Source organism: Musa acuminata, chromosome BXJ2-2 (assembly GCF_036884655.1).
Source record: "Musa acuminata AAA Group cultivar baxijiao chromosome BXJ2-2, Cavendish_Baxijiao_AAA, whole genome shotgun sequence".
In the NCBI taxonomy this organism is placed as follows: domain Eukaryota; kingdom Viridiplantae; phylum Streptophyta; class Magnoliopsida; order Zingiberales; family Musaceae; genus Musa; species Musa acuminata.
The window spans coordinates 25,119,084-25,141,603 of NC_088339.1; the positions used below are offsets into that span (position 1 = coordinate 25,119,084).

The 22,520-nt window shown below is 38.9% G+C and overlaps 3 protein-coding genes across 4 annotated transcripts; 1 reads left to right on the forward strand and 2 right to left on the reverse strand.

Moving 5' to 3' along the window:
- Positions 1 to 1,980: 1,980 nt before the first annotated feature.
- LOC135605549 (novel plant SNARE 13-like) lies at positions 1,981 to 11,334 on the forward strand. Of its 2 annotated transcripts, XM_065095773.1 has the most exons (11): positions 1,981 to 2,084; positions 2,292 to 2,425; positions 5,160 to 5,252; positions 5,451 to 5,544; positions 5,629 to 5,666; positions 6,713 to 6,810; positions 8,382 to 8,461; positions 8,540 to 8,596; positions 10,022 to 10,114; positions 10,211 to 10,285; positions 10,841 to 11,334. In XM_065095773.1, exons 2-11 carry the CDS (start codon positions 2,349 to 2,351, stop codon positions 10,946 to 10,948), a joined length of 813 nt encoding a protein of 270 aa, XP_064951845.1. In that variant the 5' UTR covers positions 1,981 to 2,084; positions 2,292 to 2,348; the 3' UTR covers positions 10,949 to 11,334. The 2 variants fall into 2 exon arrangements, with proteins under 2 accessions (XP_064951845.1, XP_064951843.1); XM_065095771.1 differs by lacking the exon at positions 1,981 to 2,084 and having other exon boundaries at positions 2,091 to 2,425.
- Positions 11,335 to 14,703: 3,369 nt separating this feature from the next.
- LOC135604978 (NAD(P)H-quinone oxidoreductase subunit S, chloroplastic-like) lies at positions 14,704 to 15,839 on the reverse strand. Its single transcript, XM_065094632.1, has one exon. It carries the CDS (start codon positions 15,696 to 15,698, stop codon positions 14,985 to 14,987), a length of 714 nt encoding a protein of 237 aa, XP_064950704.1. The 5' UTR covers positions 15,699 to 15,839; the 3' UTR covers positions 14,704 to 14,984.
- Positions 15,840 to 16,339: 500 nt separating this feature from the next.
- On the reverse strand, positions 16,340 to 20,655 carry LOC103976081 (GEM-like protein 1). Its single transcript, XM_009391266.3, has 4 exons — positions 20,144 to 20,655; positions 19,956 to 20,057; positions 18,079 to 18,353; positions 16,340 to 16,701 (listed from the first exon to the last, which is right to left on the reverse strand). The coding sequence occupies exons 1-4, from the start codon at positions 20,460 to 20,462 to the stop codon at positions 16,501 to 16,503; spliced, it is 897 nt and encodes a 298-aa protein (XP_009389541.2). The 5' UTR covers positions 20,463 to 20,655; the 3' UTR covers positions 16,340 to 16,500.
- Positions 20,656 to 22,520: the final 1,865 nt, after the last annotated feature.

The window sequence follows — 22,520 nt, forward strand, 5'->3', positions numbered from 1 at the left end:
TGGTATGCTTTACAGTGCATATTGTTAGGTGATCTGTTAAAGGTGTAAATAGTAGCAGGGCACGTATTCCCACCCATTAAGAAATGCTGAAGTTGAGAATACGTGCCCGGCTACTCTGTTTTGTTAACACATACAATTCTAAATCAAGAATTACACCAAGTATTTTGATAGTGAATATCTACTCAATTCCCTGTTGAAATTAGAAAATATTAGTGTATAATTTGGTAATCTAACGTGGATACTGATTTTAAGTCGATAGATGTTGATTCCACATCTCTCGTAATTTGATCTTGGGGTGTCATATGAAAGTATTATACATGTCCGACTCTAATGAGATTTGTTGAATACTAAGAGGTTGAATCTGATCAACTCTGAAGAGGTCGAACCATGTAGAACTACATCGGGGGTGTTTTTGACAAATGCTCCTCTAATACTTAAGTTAGTTGTGTTTTGAGGATTCGACTAATGACTTGAACAATATTGAGAAAAAGCGTCTAAGATCATACTAAGGAGCCCTTTTATAGTTTGCTATTTGGACCGTTAATCTTATGATCGACGTTGATTACAAGAGGTGGTTGCTGAGGGGTTGGTCATGTGTCTACCACATATTGATCATATGTCGATAATAATATGACACTGAGGTGGCGACTGCATGACACTGATGTATTATCATTTGGTGATGATGTGATAGTCACTTGGTATTGATATAGCATCCATATAGTATTGAGGTAATAATCATGTGTCACTAATTAATTGTATAGTGCTAAATGTGTCATTCTCGGATAACCACATCTTCTATATCATTTTTTCATAATATGAAACTTTTGATATTTCTTGATTCAATTGAGATTTGCTACTTGCTTGATATAATAAGCCTTGTTAACCCTATTTTCTATCACTTGTTTGAATTTTTTATTATTTTATTTTTATTTGATTCTTTTCTAAGTCAACTTTAGAAGACATTAGCTTTGATTGAATTTTACACTTTTGTCACTTGTTAAACAAAGCTATGTACTAAATCATAGAGATCTCTTCTCTTATCTCACGATAGGTCTCTATTCAAGGGTCTAATTTTTTTTTTATCAATCATCGAGCTTACTTCGTGATATTCGAGATATCCTATTAATTATTATATTTAAGAAATATATATTTTGATGTCTTATATCTAAGATATTTAATTTCAATCTGATATTAATTTTTATATTATAATTTTATTTCTAATAAATCTCACTGTTTACAAGTGAAGTGGGTTAAACATTCTTGGATGCACTTACGTAGGAGAAGAGAAGATATCAAATAAATATTGCCGTAGTTACTTTACAAATCCACTACCCTTGATTCAACATGTATACATACCAAAATTATACATCGTTAGCAACTTGATAATACAGAGTAAACAAGATTCAAAGTTTATACTCTTCTATATATAAACCATCCAACAATAAACCATAATGTTTAAAACATTTCAAAATGGAAAACGAAATATGTATCATGCATCGTCACGTACATCATCTTTTGCCGCACGTGCGCTCCCTTCCCCTTGTCCTATCCTTCGCCGCCTCTGGTTAGCCCGCTAATTAGCCCGTACGTCCCACCGTAGATACTCATGGCAGCAATCTCTTTTATTACCAGACTTTAATTGGCTACCCCAAGTTGTTACCGCACTTTAATTGGGCGTCGCAAGGGTTTAATGTGGGACCCGCATGGGAGACCGTGAATGCCCGAGGCCGTGGCGTAAATCGGGCAAGGTATCCTCCGATTTTTGGAAAGTGCTGATTTTGCTACTCGATTAGCGTACTCGTACGCGTATCTGCTTTCTGGTTTATTTTCGGTGGGATCCACATGGACCTACATGTCCTCCAATAATAAAACCGGTAGTTTTGGGGGCAGAAGTAATTTTTAGAAGGCTTCTTTTCTCAAGGTGCCATGCCCACCGTTCGATCTCGATCAGACGATCTCGAGCCCACGGGTAACCTTCCTCCGCTCCAAAAATAATGGCACATCGAAGTGCTTTAACATAATTATTAAATCAGGAAAATTCGAAGAGGAATTCTCTTCCCCAGATCGCGATCGATTTGATTTGGGTTCGAAATCTGCCCCCCCCATTTTCTTCTTCTTCTTCTTTCGTCTTTACGGTTTCTTCTCGGCAGAGCCTTTCTCTCGAGAGGGTTAGGATTAGGGATTTTCTTGAAATTCTCCATCCCAACCCTTTCGTACCTTTCGCCGACCCGATCTTTCTCTCTGGTGAAGTCGGATAATTTGATTATCTTTGGTTTGGTGATGGTCTAAAGACCCGGAAGGTTTGGGGGATCGTGCTGCTGGAGATTCGATCTGCTTTGTAGGGAGAAATGGCGAGCGACATGCCTATGAGCGCGGAGCTGGAGCAGATTGATGGCGAAATCCAGGACATCTTCCGCGCTCTCGAGTAAGTTCATCTCTCGCTTCTGCGACCTGGTTGTATGACTGCTTTATAACTCTTATAAAAATCCCATCTTTCCTTATCTGGTCTTTATTGTGTTCTACGAATTATTTTTGGTTGCTGCATGTTCTGACGCGAAAAGCTTATGTTGACAAGGAGGCTTTGGAAGAGATATAGTTGGGGATAATATGATAAGAGCCAAATGGGCAATAAAAATTCAAAGATAATGTTCCGGTTAGGTGTGGCTTATAAAGCGAAAATCTAGGGTCATAATGAAATAATAATAAAGGAAAGCAACACTGAGCCTGAAAAGATCACCCATTGCAATGTTGGAACAAAAGATTAATGTCCTAAAGTAGAATTACAATGGGGTACAAAGTGACCAGAGTAGGAATTTCATGACATAGAAGAAACTTGGTGTTTGGATGCACCAATGATGATTGATGGGGAGGAGATAAATGTTGAATTTTACTTTGCTACGTATGTAAACTTTCTATTTGTAAGAAACTAGTAAATCTTGTGGAGAATGTATATCTTTGTTTTTTCCTTGTGCTTCAATGAAATTGTTCCTCTATTTTTGATCTGGTTGTATCACCATAACATTTATTTATATGTGCTTGAGTAAATTGTCAGCTTTTAAGAAAAGTTTCTTTCTTTCATAATGCAGTTTTAGTCGATGTTAAATGCATGCCTCATGTATTGTGATGTACATTGAAAAATAGGATTTGGACCAAGGTTTGTGATTTCGAATCGTACTGCCCGTACCGGTCTACCTGTGAATCGTTATGCGGACCGCCTGCTATCGGGCAGTCCGCTCGATATAGCCCCGTATCGGACGATACAGGGCTATTTCGGGTGGTAATGGCTGGTATCAACCTGGCTGTGGTGAGGCTTAGGGTGAAGCGTCGAAGAAAGAAGAAGGAGAGGGCGTTCGAAAAAGAGGGAGATGAAGAGGGAGAATCGGGAGAACCTCGGCGTGAATTTGTTTCCACGCCCTTTCTCGATCTCAATCCGACGTCGCCCTCCCTCGACGATCCCAATCCAGTAGGCAACGACGAGGAGAGTCGTAAAGAGGAGGATCTGGAGGCGCAGGGATTAGGGGAGGCGATGGCTAGAGCAGCATAAGAGGTAGTCTCCTTCATTGCCTCGTCTGCGACTCTGCAGCCTTCTTCTTTGCTGCGTTCTTCGTTGAAGGCCGAAGACGTCTACGGCCTTTGATGTCTTTGCTGCCTTCTTCGCCGAATGTCGTAGACGAGGCGACAAGGAGAAGAGGAGGAGGCGACATCGTCGAGGCTGCATACGCATTTTATAAAATATTTTATATATATATATATATATATATATATATATATATATATATATATATATATATAATATTTTATAAAATGCGTATGCAGCCTCGACGATGTCGCCTCAATATGTCGTATTGTACCGAGCAAAGCTTGGTACACCAGTACGGTACGAAATTTCAATCCTATATATATTTGGAATATGATATGGTAAGAGCAAAAGGTATAGTGAAGGTTCGAAGATAATCTTGATATATTTGGTGTGGTATATAAAATGGGCTTCTAAGATCTAACCAAACAGAGGAGGAGATTTTCAAACCTGAAACCATCACTAGACCATAATGTCGGAATATATGATTGATGTGCCAATTTGAAGTAGAGTTGCAAATGTGTATGAAGTGACTGGAGATACTTATTCAATGGCATCATAAGAATTTGGTGTTTTATGCTATAATGGTGATTGGCGAGGAATAAACAATCATATTTATAGTATGTACGTTTTTCTAATTAAATGCAAGAAGCTGGTAAATATAGTGGAAAATTGTATGTTGATCGTTATCAACTTGATATGTTCTACACTTCTACTTGTGGTTATAATATAGTTTGTTGGCTATGATAGCGTTCTCTGGTGGAGAATGACTTGAAAATGTTAATGAGATGCATGGTGGAGTACGAGAATTAGGAGAGCTTGGGAGTAAATTTTGTAACTTGCTTAATTTTTATACAGCTTTCTAAGCCATGTTTGTCCGACGCATAATTACGCATGCCATATATCCATGACTTTTTTTTTCATAACTTGGAATGTTTTAGGAGTAGAATTACCTATGCATTTGTCAACATATTACATTTATATTAGGTAGTTTCACCATAGTTGTCTGTGATTTCAACAAAGTTGGAAGAATTCAAATTATGCTAGGGAAATATTCAGATAATTATCTGGTTAGTTTGTTAACCCAAATCCTAGGATGCAAACACCAGAATCTACTTGTAAGCTTATATCATACAAATGATTTTTTAGTTCTTACATATTGGAAAAGATTCATGACTGAGTTGAGAAACTGGTGGAGAATTATCAGTTGATTTGGAGGACAATTTTTTTTACTTACTTGATAGTTGTTGATGTCACTGTGAGAATGCATTAGCAATAGTTTTCATTCTCATCCTTACAGTTTTGTACTTATAACCTTGTGAAGTTTTATATTTTCTCTTTGACAAAAAAATTGTTACATTTGCTTTTTTTTCTTCTGCAACTCGATTCACAAATATCATGCGACCTTCAGTCCATTTTTGTGTTATACGATTCATTTTACTATGGCTTTTGCATCAAACACAGAATCATTGAGTGTGTGATACTCATTCCTCTCTAGTAGTAGTACATGGAAAAATCTTGGAATCACATGTTCTATACATCGTTGAAAACTGACTTTTATCGTTCCTATGTATCTCTGCAGAAATGGATTTCAGAAGCTGGATAAGATTAAAGATTCAAACAGACAGTCTAAGCAGTTGGAGGAGCTCACTGGGAAGATGAGAGAATGTAAGCGGTAGGTCAAGTGACATTTCTTTCAGTCTCATTGTTTCAAGTTTCAACCATTGTATATCTTTTATATTTTGGATACTATAGTAGCTTAACTTATCTGAGCAATTTGTTATACTGACAATTTATACTTCACATGCAACCAGTTCCAAAAATGTGGAATCCCATATGTAATTTAGATTGTTTCAAAAATTGCCTTTTACAGGTTAATTAAAGAGTTTGATCGAGAAATTAAGGATCAGGAGAGTCGGCATGCTCCTGATGTTAATAAACAACTCAATGAGAAGAAGCAGACGATGGTTGGTAACTTTTCATTTGCTCTTTCACATTGTGCCATTCTTTCATTATCTTTTTCTTAGTGAGTCGTCTTTGTCTTATTACAGATCAAGGAGCTGAACTCATATGTAGCCTTGAGAAAAACGTAGGTCTTGGTTAGTTTTTCCATTCATCATCTAATTACAGTTGTTACTACATATTAGTAGCCTATTCCACAAATTGATGCATCTTTGAATTATGAATTTATCTCATTTGTTTATATTATTCTCTAGCTGCAAATGCATTCTAACCAAGTTTTTAGCTAGGGCCTGTAATCATGACTTTCTGTTTTCTAAAGAAGATGACATCCATTCATGCCTTCCTCTGAGGAACAAACTTTAAAACAAGGAAATTTTTTTTTTGCGTTTCACCAACTACTTTATATTTGAATTCTAAATAGACAATTTGTGCATGTATTTTTTCCTAGGAACAGTTACTCTCATAATTTTTGATGTACTCATGTGATCATACATACCGTACCTTGGATCAGATTTGAGGCTGCAGGTTCATGAAGTTGGAGTGGTAGATATTGCTCTATATAGTGCTTCACTAGATTAGTTTGTGCCTTTGTGGATTAGTAGTTGGAACTGTTCAGTGTAGCTTGTTCAAGGAGCAATTTAGGATATCTATTAAATGTAATTCAGTTGTTCGGATGATTATATGTCATATTAAAGGAACAAAGCAAGTAGGTCATGTTATAGTCCAGATGCAAGATATGGCCACATCAGGGCTTCATAAGAACAGTCACCTTAACTTACTGTTGTCGGATGAGACAAACATATGAATGCAGCTAGAAGAAGCTTTCATGCCATTTCCAGTTGTAAGTTTGGCGTACAGGAAAACTGATATCTTATGCTATATGTATATGAAGTTTTTTTTGTGACTTTTAATGGTGTTTTAAGAAATATTTTAGTTCTCTATGTGTGAACGTAGCATGAAGAAGGTTTTCCTTGATACCATTCTTGATTAATTTCAATTCCCTAATTATGTGTTCTTTCGCAACATATTATTTTTTTCATTTTTTTAGTTATTTGGAAATTTTATTTTATTTATACTTGCTGTTCTATCTGTTTTCTCATAATTGGATCCAACTTGAGATTAGATTTTTTTTTTTTTTAGTCAGACTTTCTCATTTTAATTTGTGTCCATCAGATATCAAAGTAGCCTTGGCAATAAACGAGTTGAACTCTTTGATATGGGTGCTGGAGGTAGTGACCCTGTAGCTGAGGACAATGTTAAGATGGCATCAGGTAATATTTTTGTGGTATTTTTTCACCATTTACTATATCTTATATTTTAGTTTATCTCTATCCTAAAGACTCATTCATTGGTTTTAGCTACCAAGACATACAAAATGGCCATGATACAATTTAAACTTTTAGTAACCAAATGATTGGAGCACCAGAAAGAAGGGAAACAGGATAAACACCATCAAAGAAATATATGCTAGAGAGCTGTTTGGTGTAGTTAATATCCAGCAGAAGATTACACTGGAAGCAGAAGACTGCAGGAGCTGTGTAGATGTAGTGAGAAAGGACTTTCAGAAGCATCATTTTTTAAAAGGCTTGGCCTTATACATTAATCATCATGACCTTTGAGTTGGTTCCAGTATATTGCAAGGGCTCATTTATATGCTTGCTTCTACAATTATGGCAACATAGTGATGACTGTTTCTCATTGTAATCTGATCTTCAGAAAAGGTCACATCGTCACTTGGAATTAACAACTTGCAATGATCTGTTAACCAAAGAGAATGTAGATTAGATACAAGACTTTTTTTTTTTTTTGGTGAAAGCATATAGCTCAGTCATCTAGTTTTGTTTTGGTCTTATGGAAAAGGATGCACTTTTATGTTATTGGGGGAAGAAAATAACTGCTCAAAGTGTTTTGCAGAGTAGTAACAGTAAGTCATTGAGCAGAACTGACAAAAAAAAAGATGCATAAATGCATTATGGAACAGAAACTTTAAAATTTTAATGTATGATCCACATGCTTTAGGTTCGTGAAAATGGAAATTTTAGCATTTTGGAACTGAGTTACAGAAATGGTTGGTTAACATAAGTCTCAGTAATATTGGTCGGTCTACATTGTTGGATGTTAACTAAAACACCAAGCAACTATGGTGGTTGTGGAGAAAGTCCAAAAATGATGCAGGTAAAAGCAGCCATAGGATTATCAAAATAAACTTTTCCAATCAGATAAAGATGTGCCAGAAGTCCCACTGACATTAGTTAAGGATTTATTATTTTAGGCTAAAAATAACTTTCATTATAATTTTATTGTGATAACACTTTTTAAATTTTAATTCTTTAAATCCCTAATAGCTGTTGGTACTTCCTCCTTGTTCTATAAAACTTCTGCTATTATCAGTTATAATTACTGTGAATGATACTACATTTATTTTTGTTTATTGACTGCATTGAAACAGCAAAATACACTGTTGTCAGATCCATGTAATGTGAAATCAGATTTGTGCGAGAGGTTTTGATAAGGAACACCTTTTTTCTATTGTACACATCCCATTGAATCTAAGACATGATTAGTCGAATGCTTGTGCATGTTGTTTCAATCAAAGAGACTATGTTGTAAATTCAGGTCTGATATGCCTGGTTGAAATATCTAATGCTGGTACATAAGTGTGGCATGGCTCTGCCCAAAATTTACAGTTTGCACTAAAGAGTAGTAAAGTAATTTTCTGTTGGCACTTCTCTGATATATGGTTTAAAGCAACAGGTTCTTTAATCATCTCTCATTCATTCTTTGAAATTTTACCATACAATTGTCTTTCCTATTAGGTTCTTAGTACTCTGTGATTGTGCAGATATGTCTAATCAAGAGCTTATAGATGCTGGAACGAAGCAGATGGATGAGACTGACCAAGCTATTCAACGCTCAAAAATGGTGTGGCATTGACGTGCAAAATTTCTTTGTTATACTTAATGCTTCTTTCACTTCTCAGATTGAACATTGTTATGATAGGTCGTTGAGCAAACTATTGAAGTAGGAACTCAAACTGCTGCAAATCTTAAGCAACAAGTAAGTTGTATATCTGTCTTCCTATTTAAGTGAACGTTGGTTTCATTTACACAATGCACTAAGGGAAGTCCCTAGAATTAGTTTATGTTTTTGTTATACTTTGGCCTTTACTTTGGCAAACTTTCTACAAAGCTTTTTCAAATATTTAAAATCCGATTTAAGTTGAAATGTATGGAAAGTGGCTAGTCTAATCATTGCAGGTAAATATATTTTATTTAGGTGTTAAGAGTCTTCATTGACTTCATATCGAACAAGGGAGTGGAGCGGTTACTTTGTTTGGAGTTCCATGTAGCAGTCAAGTTTGTTATCTGATCTTCAGATGATGATTTTAACTTTCTTCAAAATCATTACTTTTCAATATAGTCTCAACCAATGTCAATGGTTAAGTTCACCAATCTGGCTTTCCAACATATTTAACCAATTATTTCTGGTCAAGGTTGGTTAGTTCTGGTTGATTTTGAGTGATTTTGGCCAGTTTCAGGCACCTTCAGTTGGTGCTAATGATTTCATCTAATTTCTATTGAAACTTGCTGAAAACCAAATAGTTTGATTGCATTCCATTCAGGAAATATTCTCTTGCAGTTTTTCATTCTGTAAGTCTCTTGTCTCTCTTCCCACACTATGGTATGGAAGACTGCAAGATGTCACTAAGCAATTTGAAATCCCACAAGAATAGGATTTGGAAACCCATACCCGAACCAAACATTTGCATCAGGCAATTGCTCAGTTTGATTCTAGTTATATTGATAAAACAATGAATCGAAGCTATTAGAAATTATGGAAATTCCAATAGTCAAAAAGCCACAGGCCCAACCAGGATTAAATCTTTGCATTAGGTAAAACCTATGACTGCTGAAATTGTGTTATGTATGATAAATTTGTTAAAGAAAATGGATTGCTGATGTCAGATTGTCTAACTCTTTTCTGGTAGTCTTTGAGATAATCTTATCCATGAACTCTTTTACTCTTCTCAAGCTTACTTTCTAACTTCTGCTTAGAATCTAACTTGTATAGTCCTTTCTGTTCGATTCATTTATTGAGATCTTAAATGCACTCAAGGTCTTCTAGGATGATGATATACTTTTCTTATTTAATAGATTGTCACGCCAGGCTTCCGTGCTTTGGATTTAAGCTGCAGAACTAGTACATTGTGTGCAGCAGGACTTTAAACTTCTCTCTCCATGGTTTTTCAATTAAATATATTTGTCACCTTGCAAATGGAAATCATTTTCATTTATCATGGCTATTTTGGTAGAGTTTCATCAGGATCTTAGAAATGTGCTTTTACAGCTTTGGCCAAAGTAAGTTGCCTTGTTATGTCTTGGATTCTTTAACAGTCTAGGTGCATTTGGTCAAAAGCTGGAAAACAGATTAGTAAATGATGTCTCAAGTTTTACAGCATGTAGTTATTGTCTAATTATGCAGACTGATCAAATGGGTCGGATTGTCAATGAGCTGGATACTATTCAATTTTCTATCAAGAAGGCTACTCAGCTGGTGAAAGAGATTGGTCGGCAGGTTATTCCATAGTCATAACACCACCATTTCTTTGTTCAAAATTTCCAGTATATCTTCTAATAAAAATATTCTGAAAGCCAAAACTTTTTTTTTCAGGTTGCCACTGACAAGTGCATCATGTTTTTCCTATTTCTGATTGTTTGTGGTGTAATTGCAATCATCATCGTGAAGGTACTCCCTCTTTTCTTTGTTTGGTCTAGTGGTTGTCATGATTTTTCTGGTTCAATTTTTGTCAATCTGGAGCTTCATTTATCTAGTTCAAAGATTATTATGATCTTAGATAATAAATTTTACTACATGAAAACTTACCATTCAGTACCAAGAGAGAGTTTCAACTGAAAACCAAACAAGTCTGTGTAGTATATAACATGTAAGATTGTGCACACTGCCAATTTGCTAGTGCAATGTTTCAGCGGATTTACTCAGAAAGGATCTTCATCCATGATTTCAAACATCGGTTGATTATCTCTAAATTTTAAATGCTTTGGTCAAGGAGCTAAGCTGATCTTTAATGGCTGTCGTGCAAGACACCTAATTCTTTCATAACGTGAAGTAATTTCAAAACCGTGGCTTATTGTAAAATTTTAGAACCTGCAAACTCAGACAAGAATCACAAACCCTTGTTTAGAGGTCCATTATTTATCATGGCTAGTTCTGGTGCTCCACTTTATGCACTAGAAGGAATTTCTAACTACCGTTCTTGTGTTTATGTATGTGAAACTGTAGGTTGTGAACCCAAATAATAAGAACATCAGAGATATACCTGGCCTGGCACCACCTGCTCCCACTGCAAGGAGATTGCTGTCAGCAGAATCCTTTGGGAGTTTAGGATAACTTTGACATTTGAGGAAGAACCCGAGCCCGCTTGTCTACTTTCTCTTTCCGACCGAGTTGAAAGAAGTTGTCAGAAGATGCGAATCTCCAAGAATCGAATCTGATGATCCATCATGTATCTGTAAGATTTTTGTATATGATTTCATTCCCTGTTTGTTTGTTTGGTGTACTCCTGAAGACCCTAGATGTTAGAATCCATGTGTTTGGATTCACAGCATGTTAGACACTCTCGTCACAGTGTATGATGTGCGCTCTTTTGTTGTATCATTTTCCCCCAATATCGGAATTCCATGGTTCATTCTCTCAAACCGCAGCATGTTTTGAGTTTTTCAACTATTGTTTTTGGCATTGTGTCAGGAGTAATTAATGTCATTTCTTTCATTCTAGTGTTTATCTTGTAATCTGGCTCGACGTCTTAAATCTAGTTGATTCTGAGCATGGCTTGGGAGGAGGAAAGAAAATAAAGAAAAAGGTATCTTTATGTTGTGCATGGAAATATTTTGATGGATTGTCCAGAGCATCATGTTCCAAGACAAAATGGAGGACCCAATTACAATTTGTCATCATGAGTCCCAACTTATAAACTGCAAAACACACAGGTATTATATCTCTTCGACAAAACACAGATTACAATTGCCAATATTACTGCAAATTTTGTCCAGTAGAAAAGAAAAAACCCGATGCATTTCAGGACCTCTTTAAAACTTGGGACCATCTTAGGCGTAATTATGTAATTAGCTTAACGAGGGAAGGATGTTGCTTCCAAAATTTTGCTTGCTCTGTCTTGATGTTCTTAAGGTCAACATCGACAGCCATGAACAGTTTCTGAAGAGGTTCGCCATTTACGTGTATTCTGCAGCCTTGATTAAGACATCCATGATTTTGGTGTATAAACAATAGTTGATCGACTACAAAAAGATCCTTTTGCAGAATTTCTTATATAACTATGAGGATCGACCAAAACTGTTAATTAGAAAAGAAGCCTTCTTCTAACATTTTAGGATCGCACTACGACTAATGGCTGCTCAACGACATCTAAATGGAATGAGTGATGGAACCAAAAATTGCAATCTTAAGCTGCCAAAAAGGATGAATAATGTGGAAGAATCTGATAAGTTTGGGAAGGATTTGCATTGCATTAACCCAGAAAGCACTAAAGAGTGCAGTGCAGTGCAGTGCAGTCAATGATAATACAATAAAATGGTACTAATATCTAAAATGTTAACTGGGGAAATTAATGTACAGTTACACTAAATAGTCAGTGCTAGAGACTGAATGATGAACACAAGTATTCAAGGGCAGGCTTAAATAACTATGATTACAGAGGAGATACAGATTCAATACTAGAGAATTAGCATTTAGATGCCAGAGAAGTAAATACACAGACAGGATAAGGGAGAGACAAGTAGCCATTCCAAGAGTTGATAGTTCCAACTTCATTGTGTGTTGCTGCATATACCTCGGACAAGTTTATACGGTGTTTCTGATAATTTTATATGTTGTGTATGTTCATTAGCTCGGGAAGACCATTTGAGTTGAAATTATGGTGTACCCAACCAGCAAAATTTATTCACTATAGAACAGAAGAGTCTAATACAGGAAAAATACCTTTGAGTCGTATTTGTGCTTCAACTCGAATGGAACTATAGATTGACCATAAGAGCGAGCGAGCGAGAGAGCGAGTGATTCATAGTACTTATAATAGAGGACATGTTGTGGAGACAAATTGGTGACAACTCCAGTTTCTCTTAGTTACTACAGCCTTCCTTCCATACGTGCTTCCATTCTCTTTATCCAAGTCCACGCTTCTTCCACTGCAGTGCGATGCATCAGTCGTCGTTCTGGGTCTTGGGTGGTGCCGCCGTCCACGGCTTCGTAGTAGGTGGAGCTACCGTCGTCGCCGCTGTAGGTGTGTCGTCGGCTGCGAGCTCGAGGTCGTCAAGAAATCCAAAAATATCATCGAATGTAGACGTTTCTGGCACCGCAGGGAGACCCTCGTGAATATATCTGCCAAAGACATCTGCCGTCGCATCCTGGATCGCAGGTGCCGCCGCCATCAACGGCACTACTTTCATAGCTCCGGTGCTAACGTCAATTGCCATGCTGTGTGTGTAAAGTCCCGCCATCCATGGCTCCGGCGTTTCTTGGGTATCTGCCATAGGCAGGGCCTTGGCTGGGAGGCTGTCGCCGTCGCTCTTGTCTGCGGCTCCCCTCCGCTTGTCCGTGATCCGGCACAGGATTATCTCCTCGGTCGCGTAGGAGGGGATCGTCTCGTACAAGCTGGGGTGGAGGCGGTACTCGTGCATTATCCACTTCAGACCGAGGCTGCTGTCCTTCTTGTTCTTCTTTCTCGGATCATCGCTGTCCTTGAAGAATTTGAGACTCCTCCGAGTCCCGGCGATCGCCGCCCCCCTATATCGAAGCGGTATGTCGCGGGGCTTCCCGTTGGCGACCCAGCTTCCACCGCGCGTCTTCCGATTCAGCCTATTGTCGCTGGCTTTGGAGCGGGGCACGCGGACGAAGCAGTAGGACACACCCGTGGGAAGGTAGCTGGATCGGACCATCAATTCCCAGGGCGCTTTATTGTACACCTCCATCTCGGGAATGGTAAAGCCGGGGGGGATTCGCAGCGGCAGATTGCGAACCTTGTTGAGGAGGCAATTGCCGATCAGTTCTGCGTCGGTCGGGGTAAACTTGCATCCCGCCCACCTCCATGTCTCGTCTCCGCCGTCGTTGGTGTTTACCAACGCCATTGCCGCGGAAGGAAAGGGAACGAAGAAGGAGAAAGAAGAGAACCGAGAAGGCGAAAGGAGGAGAGTGGCCAGACTGAAGAAAAGTGGCGTCGCCGTCGGCGATATCATATATATAGAGAGGAGGGGGGTGTGGGGGCGCCAATCCAATTAGGAAACACCATAGTTTCCTACTTTACATAGGGAACAAAAATTACGTTATATTGTGCTTAGTAGAGATAGGAGAGGATAATCCAATTAGGAAACACCCTGTATTATTTATATTTATTATATTCAGTTTTTGTTCTTCACCGTGCTTATAAGTATATTAGCATTTCCTATCCTCCTCGGACAAGGCTTAGACCATTCAAATCCTATGACCCAAATGCGGCTTTGTTTGTCAGCCTTTTGTAATCGCAGGGATGTTTGCATATTGCTCTTCCGTGATATGTCTCCTCGGATCATAACATTTTCTTTCTCAGTTCCTTCGATCCGTGTTTATTAGCTTCTCGGACCAAATCCTTCTGAGCATCTCCAAGACTCAACAAAAACCTTCCAGCTTCACTATCCAGAAAGTTTCAGACCCTGAAAACAGCGTATAGTAATCATTGGAAAGAGCTACATTACATATTTATGTACTTGTGGTTCATCACATTTTAATTTGATTGTCAAGAATATGTGCCAGTTCTTGCTCGAGTTCTTAACTTTCTATCCGGTTCGATAACTCGCATACCTTAATAACAAAAATAAAAAATTTAGAGAGTCGAAAAACTTATCTCTCGGACAATCGTCCTCTATCTCGAATGACAAAGATTACGAATCTAATAAAAATATATTTAAATTTTTAATAGAGTTTGATTAGGACTCAAAATTACTGTGTGCTAGTGTTGTAGATCATGCACTGAAAGAAGAGAGTTATTACAGTGCATGATCTGAAGCTAGGATTTAAGAGCCAGGCAATGGAAGCTGTCATGTTTATAGGATCAAATGAATGACACAGTTAGTGTCACCAGAGGATACATCGAGTTGAATCAAACTAATCTGAAGCTAACATATTATAGTTTATTTTGTTTTACAGCAATTATCACTCGTATCAATTAACAGTCAAACAGCTGAAATTTTCACAACCATCAAAGCAATCTATTAGATGAAGCTTCAATGTCAATTCGATCCACTACCTCTTACAACAATATAGCAAACGGAGAAACTCCACACCTCCTGTTCAAGTAGATTTATGGAATGGTTGATAGAGATGACATGCCAGATTCATGTGGGGTTTCACAAATGATGAAATGGAGGGACCCCTGTCATCCCAACTTCTGAACGATGGATTCGAGCATGGCGGATTTGGGATTCACCATGGGCGGGCCCTTCTCCCTCTGCTCGAGCTCGCTGAGGTCGAAAGTGAGGAGCTTGTCCCAATTCCCACCCTCGAAGAGCACCCCGGCCTTCCCGTCGGTGACCCTCTGCACGACCCCGCTGTACATGTAGAACGGGCTCTTGGGGTTCTTGACGATGACGATCATCCCCGGCAAGAAGAGCGGCAGCACGGGCGGGTTCGGCTTCGGCCCGGACAGCACCGTGGCCAGGTCCTCGCCGGCGGGCCTCTGCTTGGGGGGAGGGGGGTTCCGCTCTATGAACTTCTTGAGGCCCTTCTCGCCGCCGGGAAAGCCACCGGTGAGGCCGGCGAGCTCCTTCTCGAAGGCGTCATCGCCGGTGCCCAGTGCCGAAATAGGAGCGGTCGTAGGAGGAGGAGAAGAGAGGGGAGGCGGAGGGGCTTCTGCGGGGGATCGTTGGAGCTCCTTTTTTATGCCCTGCTCTCCGCTGCACAGGCCGCGGCCTCCCAGGAGCTCGGAGAGGTCGAATTTGGCGGAGGGAGCGAGGGCGGCCGGGGCGGAGCGGAGAGGGGGGTTGGGAGAGGTAGAAATGGTGGTGGTTCCGCGGACGAAGGTGGAGTTGCAAGGTCGGAGGAAGAGGAGACGAGGATTTTGGGTAGTGTAGATAGGAATCAGCGCCGCCATGGATGGATTCGATGGAAGACGGAGGCAATCGTTCCAAGTGAGGAAGGCAGCAGGTGGAGGGACAACACCACCGCCAGACGGGTCGCACGAGGCCTGGACACCACAAATCACCAATCACGTGACATGCACATGAATGATGAAAGCGGAGCAGATAATGATCATAATTCAGATATGCCCCTTTTATAGGGAGCAAAATCACATATATTATTACTATTATCATTACAAATATCACAAGAGAGTAAATTATTTTGACATTTATAATTTCAAATTTATGTTTACTACATACCATTCAGAACTTAAAAATTATATATCAATATTTTATATATGCTTTAAAAATTAATTATGATGAAAGAACACGAAGGACCTTTTAGGTATGTTAACTCGAATCAGTTAATACTAATCATGACAATAGGTAGAGGATTTTAATATTTAGATATTTAGAGGAAAATATATATTGCACCAAAATTTATAACGACAAGTAGCTTATTTTTTTAGGACAGCCATGTCAAAAATGGTGAGATAAATAATACTAAAAATTTATCCACGCAACCCATCAGGATCATACATGTCCAACATTTGCAAAAGAGAAGAAGAATTGAGAACCATCATCTTCGTCTCTGCGCTCAGACACTGCACCTCAGTTTATATAATGTTTCATATTGATGCAAACTTATTTAATTTGCAGCACATTGTTATGCAACTGTTCATGTTCCAACATCTCCCACTGCAAGCTACAGATTTTGCACCATTTACAACTCAGGCCAGCCAGATTGAATTAAAGTACTGAAAGATCTAACTGGTACTAGAAGTTGGGCTGGTAAGAACCATGGGGACTGAAGTGTAGGGCCTCCCTAAGATTCTTGAGAGCTTTGTCATATGATACGAATCCCATGAACCGGAATTCATGGTTGTCCATGGTGATGATTTGAATGTATTTCTCTGAAGGGTTCCTGGAGTTAGCAGAAGGATTGACTGCCCTCAGCTGATCCAGAGGCACAGCAATCTGCAAGTTCATGAAATTTGAAAATTTAAGAAATCTGCAACAGAGATTAAAAAATCAGAGCTCAATTGTGACTGAACAAATCCAGAAAAAAAGTTATATACTATTAGATGCTGCTGTCTAAAGAACCTGATGGTTTTTTCAACCTTGTGATATTTTATTTGTCAGAAATATTTGCATGTAGAATTGTGGAAGAAGAGTGAAAAGGACACTCCCTCATTGGTAAAATAGCCATCCGCACGCGATGGACCTACCGATCAGGGGAAAACTAAATTGGTATCATCTGGTGAAGTTTTAGTTTCAGAATATATCCAATTTAGCAATCGGCCCAGGTTCAACTTAGTGAAAAAAGGACTAGGACTCTAACTAGCTAGGTGTTTGCCAAGGAATTTGATAATAGGAAACTGTAAATAGCTCCAAGAAACTTCAATACTCTGTTGGTTTTACCAACCCAGAATGGTTGGTAAAAACCCAACCCAGCTCCCAGCAAACTAAAAAGAAACTGAGAGAATTCAATCCCACCTGCTACAATACCTCTGGTGCATCCCCGGCAACCTTTGGTCATTGTAAAAGGGGGGAAAACTGCTTTTTGACCCCCAAAAAATCCAACAAATATTAGTGCCTTAGCAAATAGCCCTCACAAATACGCATCACAAGCATCTTAAACAAGGTGAAAAATGTACCAGCATCCCTACTATGAAATTGACAATTTCATTTAAATGTTCCACAATAATCGCTTGCCATTCCCCTACAGGCCTACAACAACGTTCCAAAATCCTTCCCTGAACACGAGAGATCCAACCCTAGCTCATCTGGGCTTTATAGAAGTCAAAAATTTACTAGATTCATACTATTGGTTTTCCTATGAGATAACAGTTCTGTCCTGTAACCAAAACACACCAGGGCTTGAGCCCTAGCTCATGTGTGATCTATAGATTGGCATTTTCTAGAATACAGTAAACTTATCCTTGCCTCCTAGGTTTATTGTGAAGCTTGTGTATCATCATTGCTCGATTATTTCTTCAGAGCTTGATATTCTAGTGTGGATAATTTTGCAAGCTTTAGTTGATTGCCACACTATATTCTACCTAGAATTCAGCATATTTGCATCTTGATCACAATCCATTGCATTAGTTTAATTAAAAGTTACTTTTTACTGAACATAAATTAGGCATCTTCATATATTCATTAGGTGGTTAACCTATGCCAATTTGAGTAAATTATTGTTTATATCTTACAGTTCGCAGCTATGACTGTTCAAAACAAAACATTCCGTAAACAATAATAATCACATCATCTTTCTATTATCATGTGAGACATCCGAACATTATAGACACACTGTACTGCAAAACAAATAAATTATGTAGATTAGAGACGCACCTTATAATATGCCCACTCTTGTTGAGCATTGGAGAAATTAGTACAAAGAGGATTATCACTGCAAAATGCAATCCTGGCTGTGGATAAATACAGTGTTCCTATCACAGGACCTGCTGAAGTAGAGAGATAACAGGCATATGCTTTCCTTAGCTGCTCTCCTGGAAAAATACCAAACGCTTGCTGGAAAACCTTCTCATTCCCACCTTCTGCAAGAACTTTTGTTCCTTGTGCAAGCCTAGCCAAGGCTGCATCAGTGACATTGGGGCTGGTTTTAACTGTCAAACAAAAAGCATATGAGAACAATCAAATGACCATATCTTGGGGAACTTTCAACTAGTATCTCTACCAACTAAAACCCAAAATAGCAAGCAAAAGTTCCAGATATGTCTTAATTTGTGGTTTTTATACATCACTGCTTTATCTTAATGCCTTAAAATGGGAAAGAATTCATATCCTATTATCTTGAAAGGCGCTTAAAAAATGGAACACTAGGAGTGCTGGACCAAACTGAATGACGGAAGAAGCTAGAGGTAGTCATTATTTGGATTTTCTGAGATATTGTAGCTTAAAATGAATAGCCAATCAAAAACATTAACCACAGGAGTCAAGCTGTCAAATCCTGAATAAAATGCTATCACATACATGTGTCTTGAGCTTCATAGTCCATATATAATATCTAGATCAGGTGATCATCACATTGTTAATACATTGAGAAACTACTAGTACTAGGACCTCCTTAGTTGATCCAACAAAATGAATATGCTTAAGTATTATTTGATAAACTCAAATGAACCTGATAATATATGTTCCATACAACTAAACAGAAAATTTGTTGTCTTTGTTTAAGACCTGAATTCCAGCCTTGCAATGACATGCTAAATATATAGTTAACTGATTTTTGGGTTTGGTACATACTTTAACTAACTTTACTAATTATTTGTTTGTAAGTTCAGCTCAGTCGAGTTCCACATTGAGAAATCAACTCATTTCCTTGCCAGAGTTAGGACAGTCAATCCGCTGATAGCAGCACATACATGCCATGAAAACCCAATACTTGTCATCTTAAACTCACACCAAGTGTGAAGCTATTCTTGACCCTTCCAAACGCTATAGACAGGCCATATAACATATAATTTCTCCTGAAATAGGTTGATATGCAAAGTCCACCTTTTTTTTCTCAAAGAAGGTGAGAAAATTATGTCTTCCGCAGTGTAAGTCATTAGCTTATCAGTTAATTTGTCTCGAGTTAATCAGCTGGGTAAAATTTCCGCCCAATATGATAATAGCTTCTTCTGCTTCCACATAACTCATTAAATACCATTTCCAACTTCATTTGTTTAATCTTGTCAAGATACCACTTATTATTTGAATGACCATGTATCATGGTTTTGTTGTGATGTCAATCAAAATACTCCTAATCTAGCAAAAATGCATTACGCAAGAATCTAGCTCTCTGCTGACTAAACTCATATACCGCAAGTTTTGATTTCTTCAATATGCACTCATGATACTGAAATAAGTACACATTAAAGATGCTATCTCCTGCTGAACAATAGAAAGTATGAAATTATGCTATAGATTGAATAGATATGAGAACATCAACAACTTCATGAGATCATTTGTTACCAGGGCAAAATGTACTTTCCAAAAAGAAAGTAGCTTATCGACATTTAACTCCTCTGGATACCAGATCTTATTGGTCAACTAGTAACAAAATCATTTAACCCCTACAATTTCTCTATATAAATGCATGTAAAAAGATACATTTGGTCACTCTGGTGATTCCCCAGTGGCAGGTAACACATGTTCGAGATTTGAACCATGCAAAAATTGTACTTGATGCAGGAAACCAGGATGTAATGGGCAAAAAAGCATACGATGGTGCCAGACATTGCCAGCGACGTCCCCTGCCTTTCTGGTGGTGTCTTCCAATTTCTTCCCGCACCGCCCAAGCACCTTAAGGATTGTCTCCGATGGGCCTGGAACAAAGGAGCCAAACAATCGAAACTCAAGAAGCCACAGGACTCAAAACAAAAAGACAGCACCGATAAGATATTCCACACACTCTTGGTAGGAACAGGGGAAACATTGACATAAGGGTTTCCACTGGCGTTGCTGCCGTGAGGAAAAGGGGAAATGTTCACATAAGGGTTGCCGGTCCCGCCGCCGTACGTCGAGGAGGGGAAGTGGGAAGCACCAGGGACGGGAGGCATGGCGTGGTTGGTATTGCTAGGGCAGTGCCCCGCCGAGGGCCCGGCGGACGACGACGTGACGTGATCGACGGGGACGCCCTGCCAGTTGCCCGGATTGGCGTGCGGCGCAACCGGCGTTCCCATCACCCAAGTCCCCGGCGTCGCCCCATCTCCAAGCTTGCCCTGGTCCATCAACAAGCAACCACCCGAACGAATCGATTCTCCTCCTTCCCGCAAGCGACGAGGAAAGCGACAACTCGATCGGGGTCAATGAGATCGATCCGGCAGCACCGGATTCGGTGGGCGTCTGTCGGATCTGGAAGTTGCCGTACGACGAGGGTGCAAACCGGGCGTGCCGTCGCACCCCGCACACGGCGGATCCAATGCTTGACCACAGACACCAAATGAAACCTGCCACGTCCTCTGTATTTGGTGGGCCCTCGCGTCTCGACTGACGTACGTTGAAAGCGGTTGAATCTGATGACGAATATAATGTATGTCCAAATGTGCTTAGAGACGTGATGGTCACTTATACGTATATTATTTACATGCTGAGGCCACCAACAGTTGCATATTATTTCTTCCATTTACTCAATGCAATTATTTTGAGAACATTCAGAACATTTTTCTAAAGTAAATATGTTCATAAAAACAATCACAAAAGATAGATTCAACCTTCCACACACCTTTTGCATCATTTTTTTATCAACATAAATTTTTAGGATTATTATAATTCAAATCATACGTTTATCCTTGATTTTAAATATTAAAATTAGTATCCTCCTAATATATATATATATATATATATATATATATATATATATATATATATATATATATATATATATATATATATATATATATATATATATATATATATGGTAGTATCATAGGAGGTTTGAGTTTAAATCATGCATCTTCTTATTTTTTAATATTTAATCAAAAAATTTATAGAATACGCATTCTCATTTGGGTTCTTAGTTGCCCGATCAAAATGTTATCAAACATAACCTTCTGAATCCCAACCAATTGATATAGTATATTTTAGTGGCCTGGACACACACCGCTAACACTGCATATCAAATCGGAGTCCTATACCCGTCTCATCCCGGGAGCTTGTATCAAGAAGATATGTGTCCCAGGAGCTTGGGACGGTGCTATATGATGTTGCTCTGTATGTCCCGGAACGACGACCGGTCAGAAGGGTCGTCCCATCTCTCGGTGGTCAGCAACAGTAATGTCGAATTGACGCACCAATCAGCCCTCGCGCCACAGTATAAAACCCCTAGCTGGTCTCCGGCCAGTGGGAGGTAAGAAAAAAGAAGGAAAAAAGCAATCTCTCTCGTTACTAACTTGCTCGTCGGAGGGGCCACGACCGAGTACCACCTGACGGAGGCCATTTTTGCAGGAGGGCGATCACTTATCGACGATGAGGGACTCGGCACAAAAGCACAATCTGCCCGACACCAAGGAGTCGTCAATCAACCCCGATCCCAACCAACGCCAACCAGCACTCCTTCCGGAGAGCTTGGGTACCTCCTCATTCGAATCACCCTACAGAAAGCCCCCGACATCAACCCGTGGACCTAACCGTGCTAACTCACTAGCCACAACATATTTGTTGTCTAACACCAATTTCTGTCTATCATGTTTCTTCTTTCATGGATACTTGGTAGTTTTCCTTCTTTGTAGGTTTTTGTTGCCTAAACGTTTAATTATGTTCACCTCTTTAGATCATAGAGAACATAGTTAGGCAAAGAGTGAGAAAGAAATGAAAGCAAGAGGGCTATGGAACTCTCTACAGGTATGCTCAAAGCACATTTGCAAATGCCTCATTTATGGTTCTAACAAAAAAACAAGACCTAATCCGAGCAAGAAATCTGGTCTCTCTCTCTCTCTCTCTCTCTCTCTTCTTCCTTTAGTGACTTTGATATTTTAAGCTCAAATCCTAATATTATTTATGTAAAGTTAATATAATATATATAATAAAAATAGAAAATAAAAAGGTAGTGTGACATCCAGAATCATACCCACATATGAAAGAGTGAAACAAGAGAGTCAGTTTTATTTGATTATTTTATTATTTTTTTAAGGAAAGGGGGTCACGTAGCAATGAAGAATGACTTGGGAACCACATTCCCAAGATTGTAAGACACAGCTTCACCAACCACGGGAATATAATGTTATATATATATGACTCGACCAGTACTTACGTAGCTCCCCATGAAAACCACTTGCTTAGATGTTAAT

What these genes read in the sequence shown, in the direction of transcription:
- LOC135605549 (XM_065095773.1), top strand. Translation starts at nt 2,349, where the DNA reads ATGGCGAGCGACATGCCTATGAGCGCGGAGCTGGAGCAGATTGATGGC. An exon ending in TATGTAGCCTTGAGAAAAAC is followed by an intron (nt 5,667 to 6,712) that starts GTAGGTCTTGGT and finishes TGTGTCCATCAG; the next exon opens with ATATCAAAGTAGCCTTGGCA. An exon ending in CTATTCAACGCTCAAAAATG is followed by an intron (nt 8,462 to 8,539) that starts GTGTGGCATTGA and finishes TTGTTATGATAG; the next exon opens with GTCGTTGAGCAAACTATTGA.
- LOC135604978 (XM_065094632.1), bottom strand. Translation starts at nt 15,698, where the DNA reads ATGGCGGCGCTGATTCCTATCTACACTACCCAAAATCCTCGTCTCCTC.
- LOC103976081 (XM_009391266.3), bottom strand. Translation starts at nt 20,462, where the DNA reads ATGGACCAGGGCAAGCTTGGAGATGGGGCGACGCCGGGGACTTGGGTG. An exon ending in TTCCCCTGTTCCTACCAAGA is followed by an intron (nt 20,058 to 20,143) that starts GTGTGTGGAATA and finishes CCTTTGTTCCAG; the next exon opens with GCCCATCGGAGACAATCCTT. An exon ending in AAGAGTGGGCATATTATAAG is followed by an intron (nt 16,702 to 18,078) that starts GTGCGTCTCTAA and finishes ATGAACTTGCAG; the next exon opens with ATTGCTGTGCCTCTGGATCA.